The sequence below is a fragment of the Python bivittatus genome, unplaced genomic scaffold, assembly GCF_059951505.1.
Source record: "Python bivittatus isolate LINGU-HERP-01145 unplaced genomic scaffold, Pbiv_v1 ctg000580_np1212, whole genome shotgun sequence".
In the NCBI taxonomy this organism is placed as follows: Eukaryota; Metazoa; Chordata; class Lepidosauria; order Squamata; family Pythonidae; genus Python; species Python bivittatus.
This window is the reverse complement of record NW_028277087.1, coordinates 11,344,109-11,363,157: the sequence shown is the minus strand read 5'-3', so window position 1 is coordinate 11,363,157 and position 19,049 is coordinate 11,344,109. Positions and strand designations below refer to the sequence as shown.

Here is a 19,049-nt window from a genome sequence, read left to right as displayed (position 1 = left end):
TAGGTAGCTGAAGAGAATGCATGTATGTGTGTGTGTATATACACACACACACACACACACACACATATATATATACATACATACATACACACACACACACACACTATAGCTGTAGGATCAGATTGTGTACATAGGCTTTCCTCACAGAAAAAGGCAATTTCCAGAGCACTTTCTGAGCTGGCAAGAAGGTGTGTGTGTAGTAGAATGTTTTTTTGAATGCGTTTGGCTAACTACAGCCCCACCTTCATCTCAGAACTTTGTATATCCTCGGTGATGAAACAGATCTTCAGTCAGTTTTATGACTTTGAGTAACGCTTTGTGCAATGGAGTCTTTCGGAATCACAAGTATTCTCCTGGTCTTTGTGACTTGCCTTTTTTTCATGTCATTCTGGAGAAAGACTTCTCAAAGTAGGAGGCTGCCTCCTGGCCCTTACCATCTCCCACTGATTGGAAACTTTCTGCAGCTGGATACCAAGAATTTCCCCAAATCTTTGGAGAAGGTAAGCAAGTACAACGGATGCCATGCCTGATTGATTGCTCTGCTATACAGAGCTAGATATTGGCATCAAATATGCCATATTAGGGCACTCCTCAAATCGATGAGTAGTCGCTAATCCTCTTGTGTAATACAGTTTGAAATGTGGAGTCCTTGGGGTTTCTGAGCTTGGTTGTTTTCTTGGAGACATTTTGTTACCTGGCTAGGTAACATCTTCAGTGCTAGAAGGGAGTGGGGTTTGCTCTCTGTTTATATACAGTAGCTTGCCCTGTCAGTGTTGGTGGGGGAGTTGTTTTCTCCTTGGTAGTTCCTTGTTTACTGCTTGATTGTCTGAGTTGGTAGTTCCTTGATTAGGGTATTGTTTACTGCTTGATTGTTTGTCTGGTGTTAATCCTCATGTTAATCTCTGCTTATCTGGATTGACTGGTGGTGAGGAGGTGTTCTGGTCTTTTTGTTTCCTTTTTATTGTCTCTTTTGAATAGTGTGTAGATTCTGTTTATCTCTATGTGCCTGTTGATGGCTGACTTGTCTGAATACCAAGCTTCCAGACAAATGATCAAGCAGTAAACAATACCCTAATCAAGGTACTACCAACTCAGCAGACAATCAAGCAGTAAACAACAGCCTAATCAAGGAACTACCAATGAAAAAACAAGACACCCACTAACACTAAGAGGGCAAGCTACTGTATATAAACAGACAGCAAACCCCACTCCCTTCTAGCACTGAAGAAGTTATCTAACCAGGTAATGAAATGTCTTCAAGAAAACAACCAAGCTCAGAGAACCCCAAGGACTCCACAGTTCAACCCTGAGCTACAGATACTCTCTTCTGTTAGTACAATTTGAAATGTTAGAGTACAATTTGAAATGTTAGAGTGCAAATGTGGCCTCTTCCAGCCCTTTCCAACCATATAGTTCAAGGGAATGCATTATAACTGCAGACAGGGACAAGAAGATGGAAACGGGATGGAGGAAAGAAAACTGGGGGATAGTCTCACTTTGGATGAAGCCCTGTTCATTGCCTACATGTAGCACTTACAGATTGATCCCATAGGAATGTGGCTGGAGATCAAAAGTTCCCCTTTTAGGAAGTTCTCAGAGTGACTTAAATGGTTACAGCAAATTAATAGTCGCTTCATACAGGTTTGAAATCTAAAAAGACATGATAAAGACAAGACAACTCAGGCACAATTCTTCCTGTAACACAGGAGTACACAAACTTTTTCAGTCAAGAGGTGCAAGAGGTAACAAGTTTGGGACCATTGGGTGGGTAAGACTGAAAGAAGCAGGGTTATGAGGCCAGAACCAAAAGTATGTGAGGATACCATTTAATCGTTTGGATATAGTTTTTCTCCTTCTGATCCCCATCTCTTCTCCCCCTCTTGCTGATACCTCTCACTCCTAAATTAGTGGGCTGCAGGAAGTTCTTATCAGCAGGTCTGAATTAATCTCTTGTAGACCAAGTTTGAAAGTTAGGACCAAAGGTTGCCCATCCCTATTCTAATGGCCAGCTCTGATGATGTGAGGATGAGGCCCAAATGAAATCACTGCAAATCCCCCAAGCAATGGTCCTGCTATCTTTCCTCATAGTTGGTCCTCATGGAGAAGGGAGAGAGGCCCCCAGCTGAGCAGAAATTAGGGAGATGGCAGTTCAAAGCATCTCACCCTACCAACTGTTCCAAAAGGGACAAATCATGGTAAGATTTATGATCTTGATCCTGTGGATCTCAACCAAGAGCACATTCTACTTCTACATAGCTACATTTTGAAAGATCTATAAATTCTTATGACTGGCAACAGCTCTGGTGGGGGCCTGGTCTTTTGAATCACACAGTAATTAGATCTTTTAAAATCCTATAGAATAAAGAGCAGGATGTGCTCCCTACTGATGGCCAAAAGAAGAGGTTGCCATGTATCCAGCATTAGTCTACCATGGACCACTGAAAATGAAAGGGCTTAATTCAGCTGTCTGACTGAAGAATGCATTAGCAGTCTTGTATGAATAGCTCAAACAAGAGAAAGCTACCTGTGGTCTTCAAAGATCTAGAAAAGCTGTATGTGCATGATAGCCCTCAGTTCTTAAGAACAACCTTACTCTTACTATGGCCAAGTGAAACTGTCATGCCATAGCTTATGGTTTCTCCTCTACAGCTAAGTGAGAAGTATGGACCAGTATTCACCATCTACTTGGGCTCTACACCAGCTGTGGTGCTGTATGGACATGATGTAGTGATGGAAGCCTTGGTTACACAAGGAGACCAGTTTGGTGGCCGAGGAGAATCTCCCATACTTATGAAAACTGCCAATGGAACAGGTTTGTTTTAAGGAACTAACCACAAAAGAGGCACAAATCTATACAGGCATAACCATCTCTTCGAACAGAACAAGAGTAGATTTCAGAAGACATCCTTTCCTGCTTCAGTGACTTCTTCTTCAGCCACACTTATACTCAACCTGTCAGCCTCCCCAGGTAGTCCAGAGAGGAACCACAGCCAGATGAGCTAATTCTACTTTATTGTAAGGCTACATTAACAGAATCTTGCAAGTCTGAAAGTACAAATTTCCCACCATCTCTTTTACAGCCTGATAAGTTAGAGAAGTTCCTTTCTGAATTTCTTTCTCTGCCCATTATGAAGCTGCAGGCTATGCCCCCTCTTATCTGATCATTCCCTAGGCAGCATCTTTTCCCCTATCTCCCAAAGTCATTCTCACATACCATTATACAACCTCAACAGCATGGGTAGGGAATCCCTGTAGGCCTCCAGATATTGTTGAACTATAATTTCCAGCAATCCTCACTATTGGCCAGGCTCCCTAGAGTCACTAAGGTTTATGGTTTAGCAACTGCCAGAATGCTACAGGTTCCCCATCAGTTCGTTAGAGATCACTCTTGCTGGATGTCTCATTGACCCAGCTTTGTCCAATGGACCCACTGCCCCTCCCTCCAATTCCCCCATGGACAGGGAAATAGTGACAGTTGATTGATCTTTAGATTCATAACAGGCATTTTCTCTGAGGTGGCTTAAATGGAAGGGTTCTAGATTATTTCCACAACCCGATGAGGCAGGTTGGGCTGAAAGAGAATGATTGGTCCACAGGCATTTGCTGAACTGCATGATCTAGTAGGAACCTGAATCTGAGTCTTTCCAGTCTAACATTTTAACCACTACACTACACTGTTTCTCTGTCCTGAACTGTACAGATGCCAAGTCTCAAGGCAAACTGAATTTCAGATGGAACTACATATTCCATAAAATTCTGTTCTCTTTTTATCAGTTAAAACCATTGTCTAGCGGAGGCCAGCAACTGATTTGAGAATCTTACTTTCCAACCGTTTGCCCACTCAAAACCTACTCGTTCATTGCTTGGTCCTGAGTCCTTCTTTATCTCCCAAGTGTATTACAAGATTTAGGAGCAAGAAAAGGAAAAAGACACGCTAACTATGCACATTACTTTGACAGTGGAAAGCAAGAGAGGAAGGCAGTGTGTGGGCTGGTCAGCTATTCCAGAGGAGTGTGTGTGTAAAGATTAAATATGAGACAGAATATGGAAGTTCAGGTTAAAAAATAGTAAGCCAAAGGGATAGTAATTCCATTTCCTTTGATGGTCAAGTTTTTTAAAAGAGAGGGCAAAGGAGGCACTTGCCCTGGGCCCCTTGCATGGAGATGTCCACCTGAAATCTAATTCTCTATTTGAAATGTTCAGATGGATGTTTCATTCAAGGCAGCAAAGCTAATCAGTTAAAACAGTGTTTTTCAACTCTCAGAATTAAAGTTACCAAGTTTGAAAAATCACTGAGTTAAAATACATCAGCAAGCATTATTTCAGGTCTCCCCCCTCACCATTTTTTGGATATTGACTTCAATATATAAAAAGTAATGAAGAAAAAAATTACATTGAGGGGGACGCAGTGAGAAAAATGTGTGGAGGGGGAATTCATCCAATGAACATTCTGCCCCAGGTTTCTCAAGGTCTTAAAAAGACCCTGGAGGAGGTGGGTGGGTTTAGCTCAGACTCAGTTGAAGATAGCTGAATGCCATGCTCGTCCTTCAACCTGCCCTATTTAATTATTATCACCTGCTTATCTGCACTGAATTGCCTTCTAAAGACATTAAGAAATGCACTATGTCCAGGAGAGGCATTTCACAACAAAAGAAAGAGATCAAAATGTACATGAAAGAGCCAAAAACAGACAACCAACAGCCCTTCTCTAGTGGAGAAGAGGAAGATGAGGCCAAGGTGCAAAAAAAATTCTAACTCTGTCAAGCATTTAGTTGAAGAATTTAAACAGAACCTGAACTGGAATGGGAGAAATCCTTTATGTCAGTAAAGAAGATTTAGTAAGAATGTCTGAATGAATTAATAAACTGTTTAAAGACTTATCAAGGAAAATATTAGATGTTGCTCATAGAGCTAGTCAAGCCTCTGATTTAAGTACTAAAATGCCTCTAGCATAAAAATGATTGAAGAAGACATTATGGACATTAAAATATCTCTGACAGATGCTGAAGATCATAACAGGCAAAGCAACTTCCATATTAGAGGCATCAGTGAAAAAGCTATGAACATTAACATGATAGATTATGTAGTAACAAAGCACAATTATCTCTTCCCAGGTTTACATTTGTCTAAAAAGGACATACAGTACTGTAGTACGTGCACATAGAGTTCAACCCCCACACTTGCAAAGGTGAAAAAATCAAGATACTGTAATTAAGTTTACAAATAAACCTACTAGATAAAATTATTCAGGAAACCTGTGAGCTGAAAGAAATAAACTGAGGAGGAGACAAGGCCTTATTTTTTTCAAGACATCAATTTACTTTACAAAAAAGAATTGCACTCAAGCCTCTAACAGAACTATTGATAGAAATGGAAATTTGTTATAAAAGGAGATTTCCATTTAAACTTAAATTTGAAACCACAAGTAGAGAGCATTTTTTACAGTCCAGGATATGAATGAAACTCTGGGAGACTTGAAGAAGAAAATTCTGATGCCAGCAAAAGGAATGATTTTGGAGATGAAATCAAGCAGATACAGTACAGCTGCAAAAGGAAGGTTATAGATGAAGGAGGATTCCAACAGAAGTGAGAGCAGAAGGGAGAAAATAACAAAACAAACTTTATATTGACCAGTTAAAGATCTAGCATACTGTGTAAAACGTTAACTTGCATAAGGACTTTAAAATATTCTTAAGTTATAGTTGTATACTTTATTAGGGAAGGAGGGGACGAATGAACAGCAGAAGTCTTCCCACTTAGACCAGGAAGCATCTCAGAGTGATCCCTTGTTGAACCTCTGTAGGTTCATTCCTTACCTAAGATTGAAAAAGAGGGGGGTTGGATAGGAAAAGCAACATGGTTATTAAGAGTTTATTAAAGGAGAAAGAGTTGTGGGGTAGGAATTGATATGAAAAGAGCTAGAAGTTTCAGAGGTGAAAAAGCGAGAAGAAACAAGATCACTGGTATAAGCAATAAAAGGTTTATGCTCACAAGTCCAGAATAAATTCAGATTATTTTATAGGATGCAAGATGTCCAAAGCAGCAGCAAAGATATTTCACAAGTAATATCTATAAATTGAATACTAGAGGGTCAGGGACACAATAAAAAGAGAGCCAGTTTGGTCTAGTGGTTAAGACACCAGGCTAGAAAACAGGACATTGTGAGTTCTAGTCCCACTTTAGGCATGAAAGCTGGCTGGGTGACTTTGGGTCAATCACCTCACAGGGTTGTTGTTGTGGGGGAAATAGGAGGAGGAAGAAGTATTAGGTATGTTCGCTGCCTTGAGTTATTTATAAAAATAATAAAGGGATAAATAAATAAATATATAATATAAAAATATAAAAGGATGTTACATATCTAAATATTCTGTATCATTCATATATATATATATATATATATATATATATATATACACACACACACATACATACATACATACATACATTTTGTGTAACAAAAGAAATGAAGGGAAAAGGATGTTACATATCTAAATATTCTGTATCATTCATATATATATATATATATATATATATATATACACACACATAAAAGATACAGAATATTTAGATATGTAACATCCTTTTCCCCTTCATTTCTTTTGTTACACAAAATGTATAGGATAGACAGTGTCAAAGACCAATATTTTTATAAATAATATTTTGCTCTAGGCACTAATAAGTCAAAAGGGGTTGAAATTTTACTTAAAGATGGTTTAAACTTTAAAGTACAAATACTATTGTAGGATAACAATGGAAATTTTGTATTTATCAAAGGGAAATATATCTATCTCTTTTTGAAAAATTAATACTAAATTGTCACAGAATCTAAGGATGTAGTTTCAAAAATCTATCAGATTTTATTTGAAATAGATTATGGTAGAATCTATCACAGGCCTAAAAGAAGTACAGGACTTATACCTAGAGGAACAATTAGACAATAATACTTGGCAGTCTCTGTGGTAGCATGAAGGATTTTGATCAGCATCCATACAGGAAATCTGTACTTTGGTGGCATCAAACCCCAATACAAATCTCACGTGTATCTTCTCAATATTCGGTGAGATGCTGGCAAGGCTGTGAACTGAAGGGAACATTCTTTCACCTTTAGTGGGAAGGTGATAAAGTATCAGGCTGTTAGAAGGTTGGGACGTGTGTCTACATGTCCCAACCTTCTAACAAGACTTTCAGAAGAACATGTTTAAAGAAATGTCTTACATAACCAAAAAAAAAAAGATTCAATTCTCTCCGAACCTAGATTTGCTACACATATTTGATGGCCAGAATAAGAAACTGCATAGTAAAAAATTCTTATAGTTTTTTCTTCTGGCAGCCAAATTAATCATTGTTAAACAATGGAAACCAGTTTGGTATAGTGGTTAAAACATCAGGCTAGAAACTGGGAGACTATGAGTTCTAGTCCTGCCTTAGGTACAAAGCCAACTGAGTGACTTTGAGCCAGTCACTCTCAGCCCTAGGAAGCAGGCAAAAGCAAACCACTTCCGAAATCTTGCAAAGAAAACTGCAAGGGCTTGTCCAGGCAGTCACCAGGAGTCAACACTGATCTGAAGGGACCAGAATAATAATAGTAGTAGTAGTAGTAGTAGTAGTAGTAGTAATAATAATAATAATAATAATAATAATAATAATAATAATAATAGAAGAAAGATCTGGATATTTCAGTGGATCTGGTTTGCTAAGATCTGGTCTACAGCTTTACTTGAAAATGTCTCTGATAAAATACTTTGTATGTTAAGCCAAGTTGTGAATCATTGTTTTAGAAGGAATGGTGGGATTTCATTATTTATATGAGATAAGCATCCTGGAAACAGCTTGTATGAAACATTAAGGGCATGTTAAAATGTAATAGCACTATGTAAATTTTTGAAATTCAAATAAACATTTAATTTGGGGGGAAAAAGACTGGAGGTGGTGCATGGTTGACTTTTTTTTTTTTTTTTTTTTTACTCCCAAACCAAGCACAGTCCCAAAGGGAGTCCACTGGTTGGTAGTCACGGTATTTGTTCATCTGCACAAGCTTCCAGGTTCAATATACAGTTTGAAAGGGCTCAGGTAGCAGATGATGGGCAAGACTGAACAGCTGCTGGTGATCACAGAAAACATTGTTGGGTCAGAAGGATGAATTCTTTCCATAGTAGAACATTGTGCATTGCATCACTTCGTATTTCTCCATCACAAACAACTGGATAAGCAGCACAAGAAATTTTTCATTAGCATTATGAAAAATATACCTGCAGTGTAATGTATTTTAAGGAATCCAGTGGCAACATTCTCATCCTTGTGAGCTCTTTGTTCTTCCATTCATTGCATTTCTTTGGGTCTGTTTTACACAGGAATTGGCTTCAGCAATGGGGAAACATGGAAACAACTCCGTCAGTTTGCAGAGACTACACTGAACATGTTGGGTGTGGGCCAGAATATTGAGAAGAAAATCCAGGAGGAAGCTGTTTTCTTAGTGGAGAGACTAAAGAGCACAAATGGTAATAATTCTGTTCCTCACTCCAGGCCACATAAGATGGACTTCTCTAGCAAACCTCTTGGATTAGACTCAAGAAGCAAAAGTTAGAGAAGTAAGGAAAAGGCTAGGAACAATTAGAGCATCTCAAAATCTATCATAGATCAATAAGAAAAAGCTCATCCACCCACCAGTAAGAGTTAGAACCTCTCTTCTTAGATTACTCTCCATTGAGTAATCTAGCAGGTTCAGCCCTCCAAGTTGCTTTCCCCATGCCTCATGCCTGGTTTGGAAATAATATATTTGTCCATTGGCAGGAAGGACATTTGATCCCACCCACTTCCTCAGCCAGACAACAACCAACATCCTATGTTCAATTGCTTTTGGGAAACGCTTTAATTATGAGGACAAGGATTTCCTGAGATTCCTTCACTTGTTGAACGAAAATGCTCACCTTCAATCCTCCACAATGACAAAGGCAAGTATAGGGGGAAATGAAATTTCCACACCAGTTGTGAGGCAGGCCAGGACAGCCTCTGCAAAAGATTGGGAATATGGACAGAAAATGTATCAGGACTTTGGTATTCCTCTCCCCACTGCAAAAGATTAAATGCTGAAATATCCAAGACAAAAGGTTCCTTGATTAAAAACAGTTTCAGCTATTATTGTAGAGCAAGAATGTCTAGCAAATCCAATTCATGGGTGCTTCCAAACAGAGAGTTCCTAGCAGTATCAGTTCAAAGGCACTGGATGTAGCTATTCTATCTGTTCCCCCTTGATGAAGTTTCTCTGAAAGAAAAGTTATGTAAGTCATATGAGGGTTGTAAACAGAGAACAACATTGTCTGGATTCCTTAAAGTTCCATGATTAGGTAGGACAGCTAGGCAGAAAAAGCCACATTTGAAAACACCCTATAACAAAGAAATGGGAAAGAACAATGGATTCTGCTATGGAGTTTCTAAACCCTGCCAATCCTTCTTTAGAAACAAGGTGGTACTGCCCTCTTACAACCAGGAGTAACTTTGGAGAGAATGAGGAATAGTTTCTTGTGAGAAATAGCAGTTGGAGATGGAGGAAGGTGAACAAACTGTGGTTCAAAGCTAATTCACTGATCCAGCCACAAATGGTGTGTTCTTTTCTGTTTCTTGTAATGGCCCTGCCTCTATGAAAACAACCATTAAGACCAGGGTATCAATATAATGGATTCTTCCAAAAAGCCAGGATGGAGAAAATATACCCAAGGTAGCAAGAAATATGACCCCATTCATTATAGACTCAAATGTTATTCTATTTCTTCCCTTCCATCTCTATTTACCATATTTAACAGACTCCTTGGGATCCAGCATGGAAACCTACCTGCTCAGGGCCCCACCACCACCACAAAACAATTCCCCTCTCTTCAGTTGATCTCTCAGAATCCCCACACCCAGTACATAAAGAGAGCAGGGGAAGTCTCCTTCCTTGGTCCCAGTGATGGGTCTGGAGCTGACTGGACTCCAGATCATCCTTGTTTAGCATCCTAAGCTGAAACATCATTCCTACAACGATATGATCTTTATGCACAAAAGATTTAAAAAGCAATTTGATTTCTTTTTTTAAAAAAAGGACGTTTACATATGTCTAGAACAGCTGGGGAATTCTGGGAGTTGAAGTCCACTCATCTTAAAGTTGCCAAGGTTGAGAAACACTGGTCTAGAGCATCATCACGACTTTCTCCTGTTATCTTCACAGCTGTACAATATTTTTCCAACAATCTTGGATTATCTACCTGGATCTCATCAGAAGATATTTAAAAATACAGACGAGTTAAAACAGTTTGTTGCAAGGCAGGTGAAAATGCACCAGGAGATTCCACAGCCTGAGCATCCAAGAGATTTCATCGATGCCTTTCTTATCAAAATGGAGCAGGTAATGGGGCCCAAATGGTCTCTGAGGTAGCTCCTTTGCTGTTCTGGCCAAAGGTCAACCTTGTTTAATGGTTAGAGTATTAGACCATGGTAGCAGGGTGACTGAGGGAGGTAAGAAGCCAGACTCCATGAACACAGATCTCCATTCTCCATGTTACATTTTCTAGACCAGAGATGATTGGGGCGGGGGGGGGGAATATGCATGTTTTATTGTATGATGGCAACAGATGACAGCACCTGATCTTTAAAAAGCTAAGTAGGATTGGACCTGAGTAGAACTAGATGGAAGAGGACTAAAAACACCCAGAGCTGTAGATTAGACTGGGAAATTTTTAAAATCCCAGAAAAGCCTAGTGACAAATAACATCTGTATTGCAGAAGAGAATACTAATTTACATTGAGGGACAATGGAGGGGAGAGAAAAGAGAGGCAGAAAATGAAAAGATAAATAAATCCCTTTCTTTTTCATCTTGTTCCTGCCACCAATTCTATTACTACTTCTGTATTGAAGAGGAGAGGGAAAGGGGATATGTTGGTGCATGGCAGAAAAATACTAGTAGTTTTGGAATGTAGGGATCTCTTGGCTGTTCACAGAAAAAACATGTGAGAGAGGAACCTAAGAGTTTGGGAAGGTAGCATCTCAATATGGGTTCAGTTCTTCAGTGCTCAATTCCAGGCTATGCCTGCAAATCCTTGAGCCATGTGCATGTCTTTCTATAATCAAAAGAAAATCTCACTGTATATCTTTGGTAGAAGAATGCATAAATGGAAGAGTTATTACATATTATTTAAAGTTTTGAATATTGTTACAAGAACGATTCTGCAGTGGTCACACTGGATCTGTAAGGTGGGCAGATTCTCATTGGTAAGAGAGCTTGCCTCCTGGCTCCACAGCTCTCCCTCCTCCTTGGTGAAGCCCAGGTGCCATTTCACCATGTTTGACTGACCCAGTGAAGATGTTGGCTGCAGGGAAAGACTACTAAATTGGGACTTTGTAAAAAATATTTTCTTAAAAACTAAAGCACTATGTCTCAGCCATAGGCATCCAATAGAGACAATAGTTTGTTTGGTTTGCATCATTACATCATTGTATAAATGACACTGCTTGTGTAATTTATTACATTTGTCACATCATTTGCACAACAATTATATGTGCATGATGTTACTTGCTCCTTTTGCTCCCCTCACCCCCCCCCCATGCCCGTGGTCTCAACTTCCACCAAAGCAGTTCTCTCTTCTCAATTGTTCAGCTCTTTCCTGGAGGGGTGGGAGTGGCTTGCCTTCAGTCTTCTTTTGTCACAGGTATGCTCCGAAGAAGATACGTATAGGGGACTGTGCCCTTAGGCTCCAGAACTGGTTCCCCATCTCTAGAGAATAAACTGGTCTTGGATTTATGAGGACTGGTACTGCACAGGAACCCTGAAAGCTATTCTACACACATTTCTTTGATTCTTTTCATCATGAAGACACCATGCTGTAATTTAGCTGTTCTGAGTTCATTCATGGCTAGAATACCATGTATCCATCTGAAAATACTATTGATTAAAACATTCCAATCCTGATATTAATCTTTGGATTAACAGGTGAATATACTTCACTAATATGTGAAGTATAACCATGTCCTTAGAGATGTGCCTGTATGCACATCTGTGATTGAATTCACATTACATTAAGCCAATGTTTGCTTAAGCATAATTTACTGAATAAACCACAATTGGTTCATAGAACACATTAAGCCTTAAATTATGACTTACAAATCTCAATGGGTTCATACAACACGCTAAGCAAAAAATTAAGAAATCACATACACAGATGTGTGAATTCAGCCATTGTGTGATGGAAACCTCATAAGGTGGAGTTATTTTGTGTAAGTCAACATGCCTTTCTAAACATTTGTCCTCTATCCCAACATTTTTTACAGGAGAGCCAAAACAGTGACTCTGTCTTTGATCTTCAGAGTTTGGTGAGGAGCACATTAGACCTTTTCACTGCAGGAGCAGAATCAACCAGCCTTGTCCTGAAATATGGACTCCTGGTTCTCATGAAGTACCCCAAAGTTCAAGGTAGGATAGCACTGTCCACTCTGCCTATTCAAGTGATGCAGAGAAGTACACTGTCCATGGTGAAAACAAATGGAGGCAGGCGGCTTATCTTTCTGTGCTCAAACCAAAGGATTTAATTTTTAATTTTTTACAATAAAAATACAAATGTTAAAAACACAAAATTAAAAAGAAACCAATGATGGAAACAAAAGCAAGACGAAGAAAAGCAGAACAAAAACTTGAGAGTCTATAGTTACAATTATTGCTCATTTAGCCACCATTCAGCTTTGAATAGTTCTGCAGCAAATACATGTACAATTTTGTCAGAATTTGTTTAAGTTTTGTAATAAATGGTTAGTGATAGAAAACATTATACTTACATTTTATATAGCAGAAATCAAATACATAAGATTCCTATAAACATGTACTTCTGGTATATATTGTCTTACTCTTAGCTGGATACTTTTGACAAAATGGGACATGCAGGTCAAAATTCAGAAACAGGGTAATAAATAGGACTCATTACATACAATACACTGATAAAAAGTTGTTGAAAAGCCACGAAATATCATGGCATTTTTCTTGTCACATTCCACTGTATCAGAATATTCTCAGATGCTCTTGATATGGAGAACTACGCAGAAGTCCAGCCCAAGATATATTTGCACAGCTATGGAGCAACCTTTGCAGGGAAGCCTGTGTTATAACTCACATATTTTTACATCCAGAGAAAGTTCTTCAAGAAATCGATTGTGTGATTGGCCCATCACAAAGACCCTGCGTGGCAGATCTTGATAAGATGCCCTATACAGATGCTGTAATCCATGAGATTCATCGGTGCCTGGCTCTTGTACCACTGAACGTGCCACGTGCTGTGATCCAGGATACTTTCTTCAGGCAGTATTTCATTCCCAAGGTGAGTCTAGCTCCTATATATGATCTGCAACCAGAGCTTTATGCACATCTGCCTTGTTCTCATTCCTTGTTAATTAGCAGACACAGTAGAACAGAGCTCTACCAAAGTCGCAATCAAATTATGATTGTTGATGTGACATAAAAGACAAAAATGCATGAGGAATACACCCATTTGACTTAAATTGCAGTTACACTAAATATATATCAAATTTAGCTTTTGTCCTGGCTTCACCTATTTTTTAAAAATATCACCTGTGGCAAGTAATTTAAAAGCCAGGTAACACTCTTAGCATAAAACAAATCATGTCACTCTGCTATAGGGCATCATTTCACAGATTGGTGCATGCATGCCCAAAAGAATTCTGGGAGTTGCAGTCCCAGCAAATATGTATGATTTTAGTTGAAGGAAGGCTCAGGAAGCATTCCATGCACTCGTAACAGAAATATTTAACAATACTTGGCACATGAAGTAGAAGTATTCACATCAGTGTAATACACCACTGTGGCTACATCCAGTCTCAGCGCATCTCTACGGCATAGCTGGAGGGTATCCCTATGATTATATCCACTAGCACTTGCTAAAGGAGTCAGAATAAGCTTTTGAGGGTTGTAATTTTCCAAAGGCTGGTGGTAGTTACCAGCAAGACAGCTGTTTCTGTGGGGTACCTAAAACATGAATTTGACCCTCTCATATTACATAGCTGGGATTATCCTTATTCTTAGGTATCAGAGCAAGTCTACCCAAGCCAGTTTCAATTATCTCAGAATAACAGCATTCCACAAACAACTTCCTTTCTCTGCTGTTAGAAGAACACTTCAGCTTATTCCCCTAGATTACTGTTTGTTTGAAAAATCCCATAGGATACATCTACCTGCCCACAGTACATCCTATTGCTTTCAGCAAAAAAGATTCAGTGGAAGTGTATCAATAGATTGCTTGAAACATGCTATATCCTAGACAATTTTTAAATTTCAGAAAGAAAATTCCAGTTGCTCACTGAAACCTGCTTTGCATCCCAGTAGCAGGAATCAACTAGATATTTTATGTCTTGGTGCTTTTTCGTTTTTTAAAATAAGTGGCTGAAATTTGTCACCTACCACACAGCTGATTATGCCATTGAAGGATTATGCAGTTGGTCTATGCTTGAGTATGTTCTACAGTGAAAATGCAGTCAAGGAAGGATTTTGCTCCATCGCTTTCTTGAACGGGATTTTTTTCTGCCAGCTTCTGAGACTCTATTGTTGGTTTTGCCACTGTATTTTGATTCTTTTTATGGCCAACTCACCTTCAGATCAATTGTGATAAAGTAGGGTATATAATGTCACACATAAATGAGGAATAGCAACCTTCTAGGAGGGATTGGTGTGTTCGTACTTTTTTGTTATTGTGAACCTCCCAGAGTCACCCATTGGGGGAGATGGGTGGCATACAAGTTTAATAATAATAATAAATAAATTAATACATTAATTAATAAATAAAATAAAATAAAATAAAATAAACCTTCTCCAACTCTGCTGGTTGAGCTGAAACTCCCAGAATTCCATTGGTCATGCTGGTTAAGAATTGTGGTGGTTGTAGTCAGGATCATTCTACAATACATATCAAAGCATCAGTGATGCATATTATTTGCTTTAGAGGGCTATCAATCTGCAAACCAATTATTCTAGCACCAAGATGGACCCATTCTGGTATATGTGCATCTCTGCCAGAATGTTTTTCTCTTTCTTTCTTGAAAAAGAATCTCTTCTTCAACACTGAACTGTCATTGTCCAACTAGGGAACTACGGTATTTCCTGCTCTGAAGTCTTCCTTGTATGACAGTAGAGAATTCCCCAACCCACAGCAATTTGATGCTGGGCACTTCTTGGACAAAAAGGGAGCTCTGAGACAGAGTGAATTCTTCATCCCTTTTTCCACAGGTAAAGATATCCTAATTTTAGAGCTGAAATTGCAAGAGAAAATCATGTTAATGCCTGTGCTTTCCTAGATCAAATGTATATTGTATTCACATTTTTGCAAAACAGAAATAGAAAAGTAGCTAAGCATATTTCCAGATGAATGTAGAAAGAATTACCTTAAATGTCAGAAATAGCTATTAGCTGCCCGGGGCTTCCCCCATACTAAGTTTGCTCAATCTCACATCCCAACTGCTGAGCATTTTAATCTTTTAAGCAAGCTGCCACAAAGAAATTATTCTTTCCCCATTTGTGCTTGCAGGCAAGCGAGTTTGTATTGGCAAGAAATTGGTAGACATCACAGTATTTGTGGTCCTGACAACTATTCTGCAGCATTTTACTCTGAAGCCATTGGGGGATCCAGATGATCTTGATATATCGCCAACAACCGGATTCCTGACAGTTGCTCCCAAATCCTACCAGCTCAGCGTTGCCCCTCGCTGAACAGAATCCCCCAACCAACTATACCGTGGCAAACACTGCAATTGTTTTCACGTCAGGCCTTGAAGCTTCTGATCCAACATCTGATACATAATGCTTGAAAGAAAAGTCATTTATTTGAATGTTACCTTATTTTTGTGGATTGCTTTTAATTTTTGGTTGCCCTATAAAGTACATGATCTTCAAAAAGGTGAAATATAAATGTTTTAAAAACGAAAAACAGATTTTGAGCAAGTGATGATTACAAGAGATCTGTGAAATGCACCTATCCAAGGCAGCAGGTAAATGGAGAGGCAGAAAAAGCCTTGTTTTCTCCCCATGTGCTTTATTTATTTATCTATTTATTATTTGAATTTATACAGCCACTCACTTGACATATAAGAAAATAGCATAAGAACATAAGCAGTGCACTGCTGGAGACCCCTGGCCCATCTAGTCCAGCTGTCTATACTCACAGTAGACAATCAACTACACAAGGAAGGTCTCCCAGCAGATGGCCTTCAGAGGCAGTCACTCCCTGTTATAGTACCCTGCCTAAAGGCTATAGCACTAGCTTCATAAACCTTTTTATGAATTACTCCTCTAAGAAAAAGACAAAAAAGGGCTGGTTTCAAAAAAGGGTTGGACCAGCTTATGGAAATCTTGGGGATCAATGGCTAGTAGCATTGATTGAAGTTTGACTGCTTCTGAAGGCCTGCTAGGAGGCTAGTGGACTTCCTTGTGCAGTTAGTTGGCCGCCGTGAGAACAGATGGGCCAGGATCAGATCCAGCAGAACACTACTTACGTTCTTATGATCTTATGTTCTCACAAAAAGGACTGCTTCTCTAAAGAACTGAAGAAAAGAAAGGAATTGGCTCCTATCTATTAATCCTAATTAGACATGAAAGTTTGTTTACTACCAAAACAGCTAATAAAAATATTGTTATTATCAGGGAAAGGGATATCTACTAATCCTTAATGATAGGCTTACTGCTCAGTAATGTATATCTTTATTTAGTCCCTTTGGAGTTCATTAAGCTTTGGAGTGCCAGAATCCATTTTATTCTCTTTCTTAATGATGTTTTTCAATACAAATTTATTTTGTTCCACATCAACATTTTCAATCTGAAATCTGTGATATTCCATTCAAAATCACACATGTATTCAGAACAATCCACACACTCGGCTCTGTTTTGCTTTCTGCCCCATGTAGAACCTGGGCAAAGCAGATGTGGCAGCCCTAACTGATTTTAGCTGATCCTGGTGTCAAACTAAGCAAGGTTCACCCTGGTTAGAGTTTAGAAGGGTGATCGTCAGGGAATGTCTGAGCTGTAGAATAGATCAGGAAATCAAAAAGTAAAAATCCTGGAAGAAGCCAGTAACAAGCCATTCTATACTGTTGCCAAGAAAAAAACATGGACATGTCAGGCTCAGTTCGAGGGAATCTTAGCCTTGATAGAGAACGCAGCAGAACTTGTTAGGAAGTTTCAGATGACTGAGGCAATGGCTGGGTCTCAGCTATGTCCAAAGCACAGATGACACTGGGGACATTGTCCTCAGCAATGGCTACCCTCAAGTCTAATCAATCAATATGCCTTCAAGTATCCCAAAATATGTTCAACAACATTATTGCAGCTGGTTAAAGAAGATATTATAATGTGTTTCACACATGTCAAAATAGTCATCAAAAAGACTTCATCAGCTATGTTCTATCTTCTAAAATGGTTCCACAGTTCATGTACTACCGAATCCCCTCATCTTCCAAAATGAGATTTGGTAGTGCATGAACCATGGTTGTTGGATGTGTTAGAACAAACACCCCATAATCCATTGCCTTGCATAACAATGACACAGAGAAATAAAGAGCATCCTGATTTTCGCCATTTGAACCCACCATCACATATATGAATTTATCCTGGTGATCAACTGTTCCTTTCAAAATGACAGAGTAGAAATCTGTATGATGAATATGCTCCAATCCTTGACCAATTGGAGGCTCATATGGTAAGTGACACCAGTACCAGTTCAACGTGTATCCTATTTTTATGTTTCCTATACTTCATCTGAGCCAAAAGGCCGAGAAGCGAAAAAAAGTATCCTATTTTTATGAAACCATCCATTACCTGAAAAGAGAAAGTGCAACAAAATGGGTCATATTTGCGTAGGAAAGACCTTGATCTCAATTCATCTTGCTATTACATGGATTACATCACCCATTGGACTAAAGCATCATTTAAAGTAGCAGCTTATGAGGCTTCAGTCCACTTATTTATTTACTTATTTATATTTCAAAATTGTCACTGCCCATCTCACCACAGAGTGACTTCACTTTTGTACAATAATAGAATTGTTTCTGTAGAGAATTACTGCTGGCTACCATATATTTACTTCAATGTGCTATAATTTTCAATACCACCAGTTCCTTCTATCTTAGTTCCCTGTAAGATTTCCAGAATTCAAAACTCATCTCCTTCTTCCAAAGATTTATATAAATCAGTGTTAACTGTTAAATTGTCCAAGACATGCAAACGTAAAAGTAGTGGGAGACTATTTAACACAGCATGCATGTTCTACTATCTAAAATCTTCCACTGATCTACACACGAGACCATGTGCACAGGGATAGCCAAAAGCTGCTTCAAGAATATTTGAAAAACCCTTGCCTTACCTATGAGAATACATAACAATATGCATTTTTTGCCCTTGTTTGAACTAGTGCATACTAATATAAGAGCAAAGAAAATATATGCAAGAATATTTGGTCAGATTTTCCTGCATCTTATGCATTGTAACTGGCAACCAGTATATTTACCTTTTCCATTTATATGATCATGACATATTAACCCATCTCTCCATTCCTTTTTAATTCTAACTTTATTTTTATTTTGTTTGAAGGTGACCTTTTTAATTTAAAAAGATCCATTTAATTTTAAAAGATCCAGACCTCACTGATATTAATAACTAGCTTTCTGTTACTCACCTGATGAGACTTTTTTTTCTTTCCAACACCAAGAGAAATTCAAGGAGAAAATTATCTGTAGTTTGGGCTGTGTCTAAAAGAACAGCACTGAGTTCTCTCTCTTTGGAAGAATAACAAAAGCATATACCTCTTCCCCAGTTTGCTTCCTATATAATGCAATAATGCGAAACTCTGGTACAGTTTTGTACAGCGTAGCTTAAGAAACGAAGAGAAACTTCTCTACCTCTCAAACTTATTCTACTAATCTCATCAGGCAGATTCTGGACACCCATCGCTGCATGTCCCGATGAAACTGTGGAGGTGACTAAGGACCCTTTTGCATAATCGACAACATTTGGACCCTGTCCATGCTCGCC

At 38.7% G+C, this 19,049-nt stretch overlaps 1 protein-coding gene across 1 annotated transcript; it reads left to right on the top strand.

The window, feature by feature from the left end:
• Positions 1-272: 272 nt before the first annotated feature.
• Positions 273-17,548, top strand: LOC103051981 (cytochrome P450 2H2). The gene is made up of 9 exons (XM_015888911.3): positions 273-500; positions 2,650-2,812; positions 8,352-8,498; positions 8,791-8,951; positions 10,205-10,381; positions 12,302-12,443; positions 13,151-13,338; positions 15,116-15,257; positions 15,556-17,548. Exons 1-9 carry the CDS (start codon positions 324-326, stop codon positions 15,735-15,737), a joined length of 1,479 nt encoding a protein of 492 aa, XP_015744397.1. The 5' UTR covers positions 273-323; the 3' UTR covers positions 15,738-17,548.
• The last annotated feature ends 1,501 nt before the right edge of the window (positions 17,549-19,049 follow it).

Coding starts and splice junctions, on each gene's coding strand:
- LOC103051981 (XM_015888911.3), top strand. CDS start 324: ATGGAGTCTTTCGGAATCACAAGTATTCTCCTGGTCTTTGTGACTTGC. Junction 501..2,649: donor TCCCCAAATCTTTGGAGAAG/GTAAGCAAGTAC, acceptor TCTCCTCTACAG/CTAAGTGAGAAGTATGGACC. Junction 15,258..15,555: donor CTTCATCCCTTTTTCCACAG/GTAAAGATATCC, acceptor TTGTGCTTGCAG/GCAAGCGAGTTTGTATTGGC.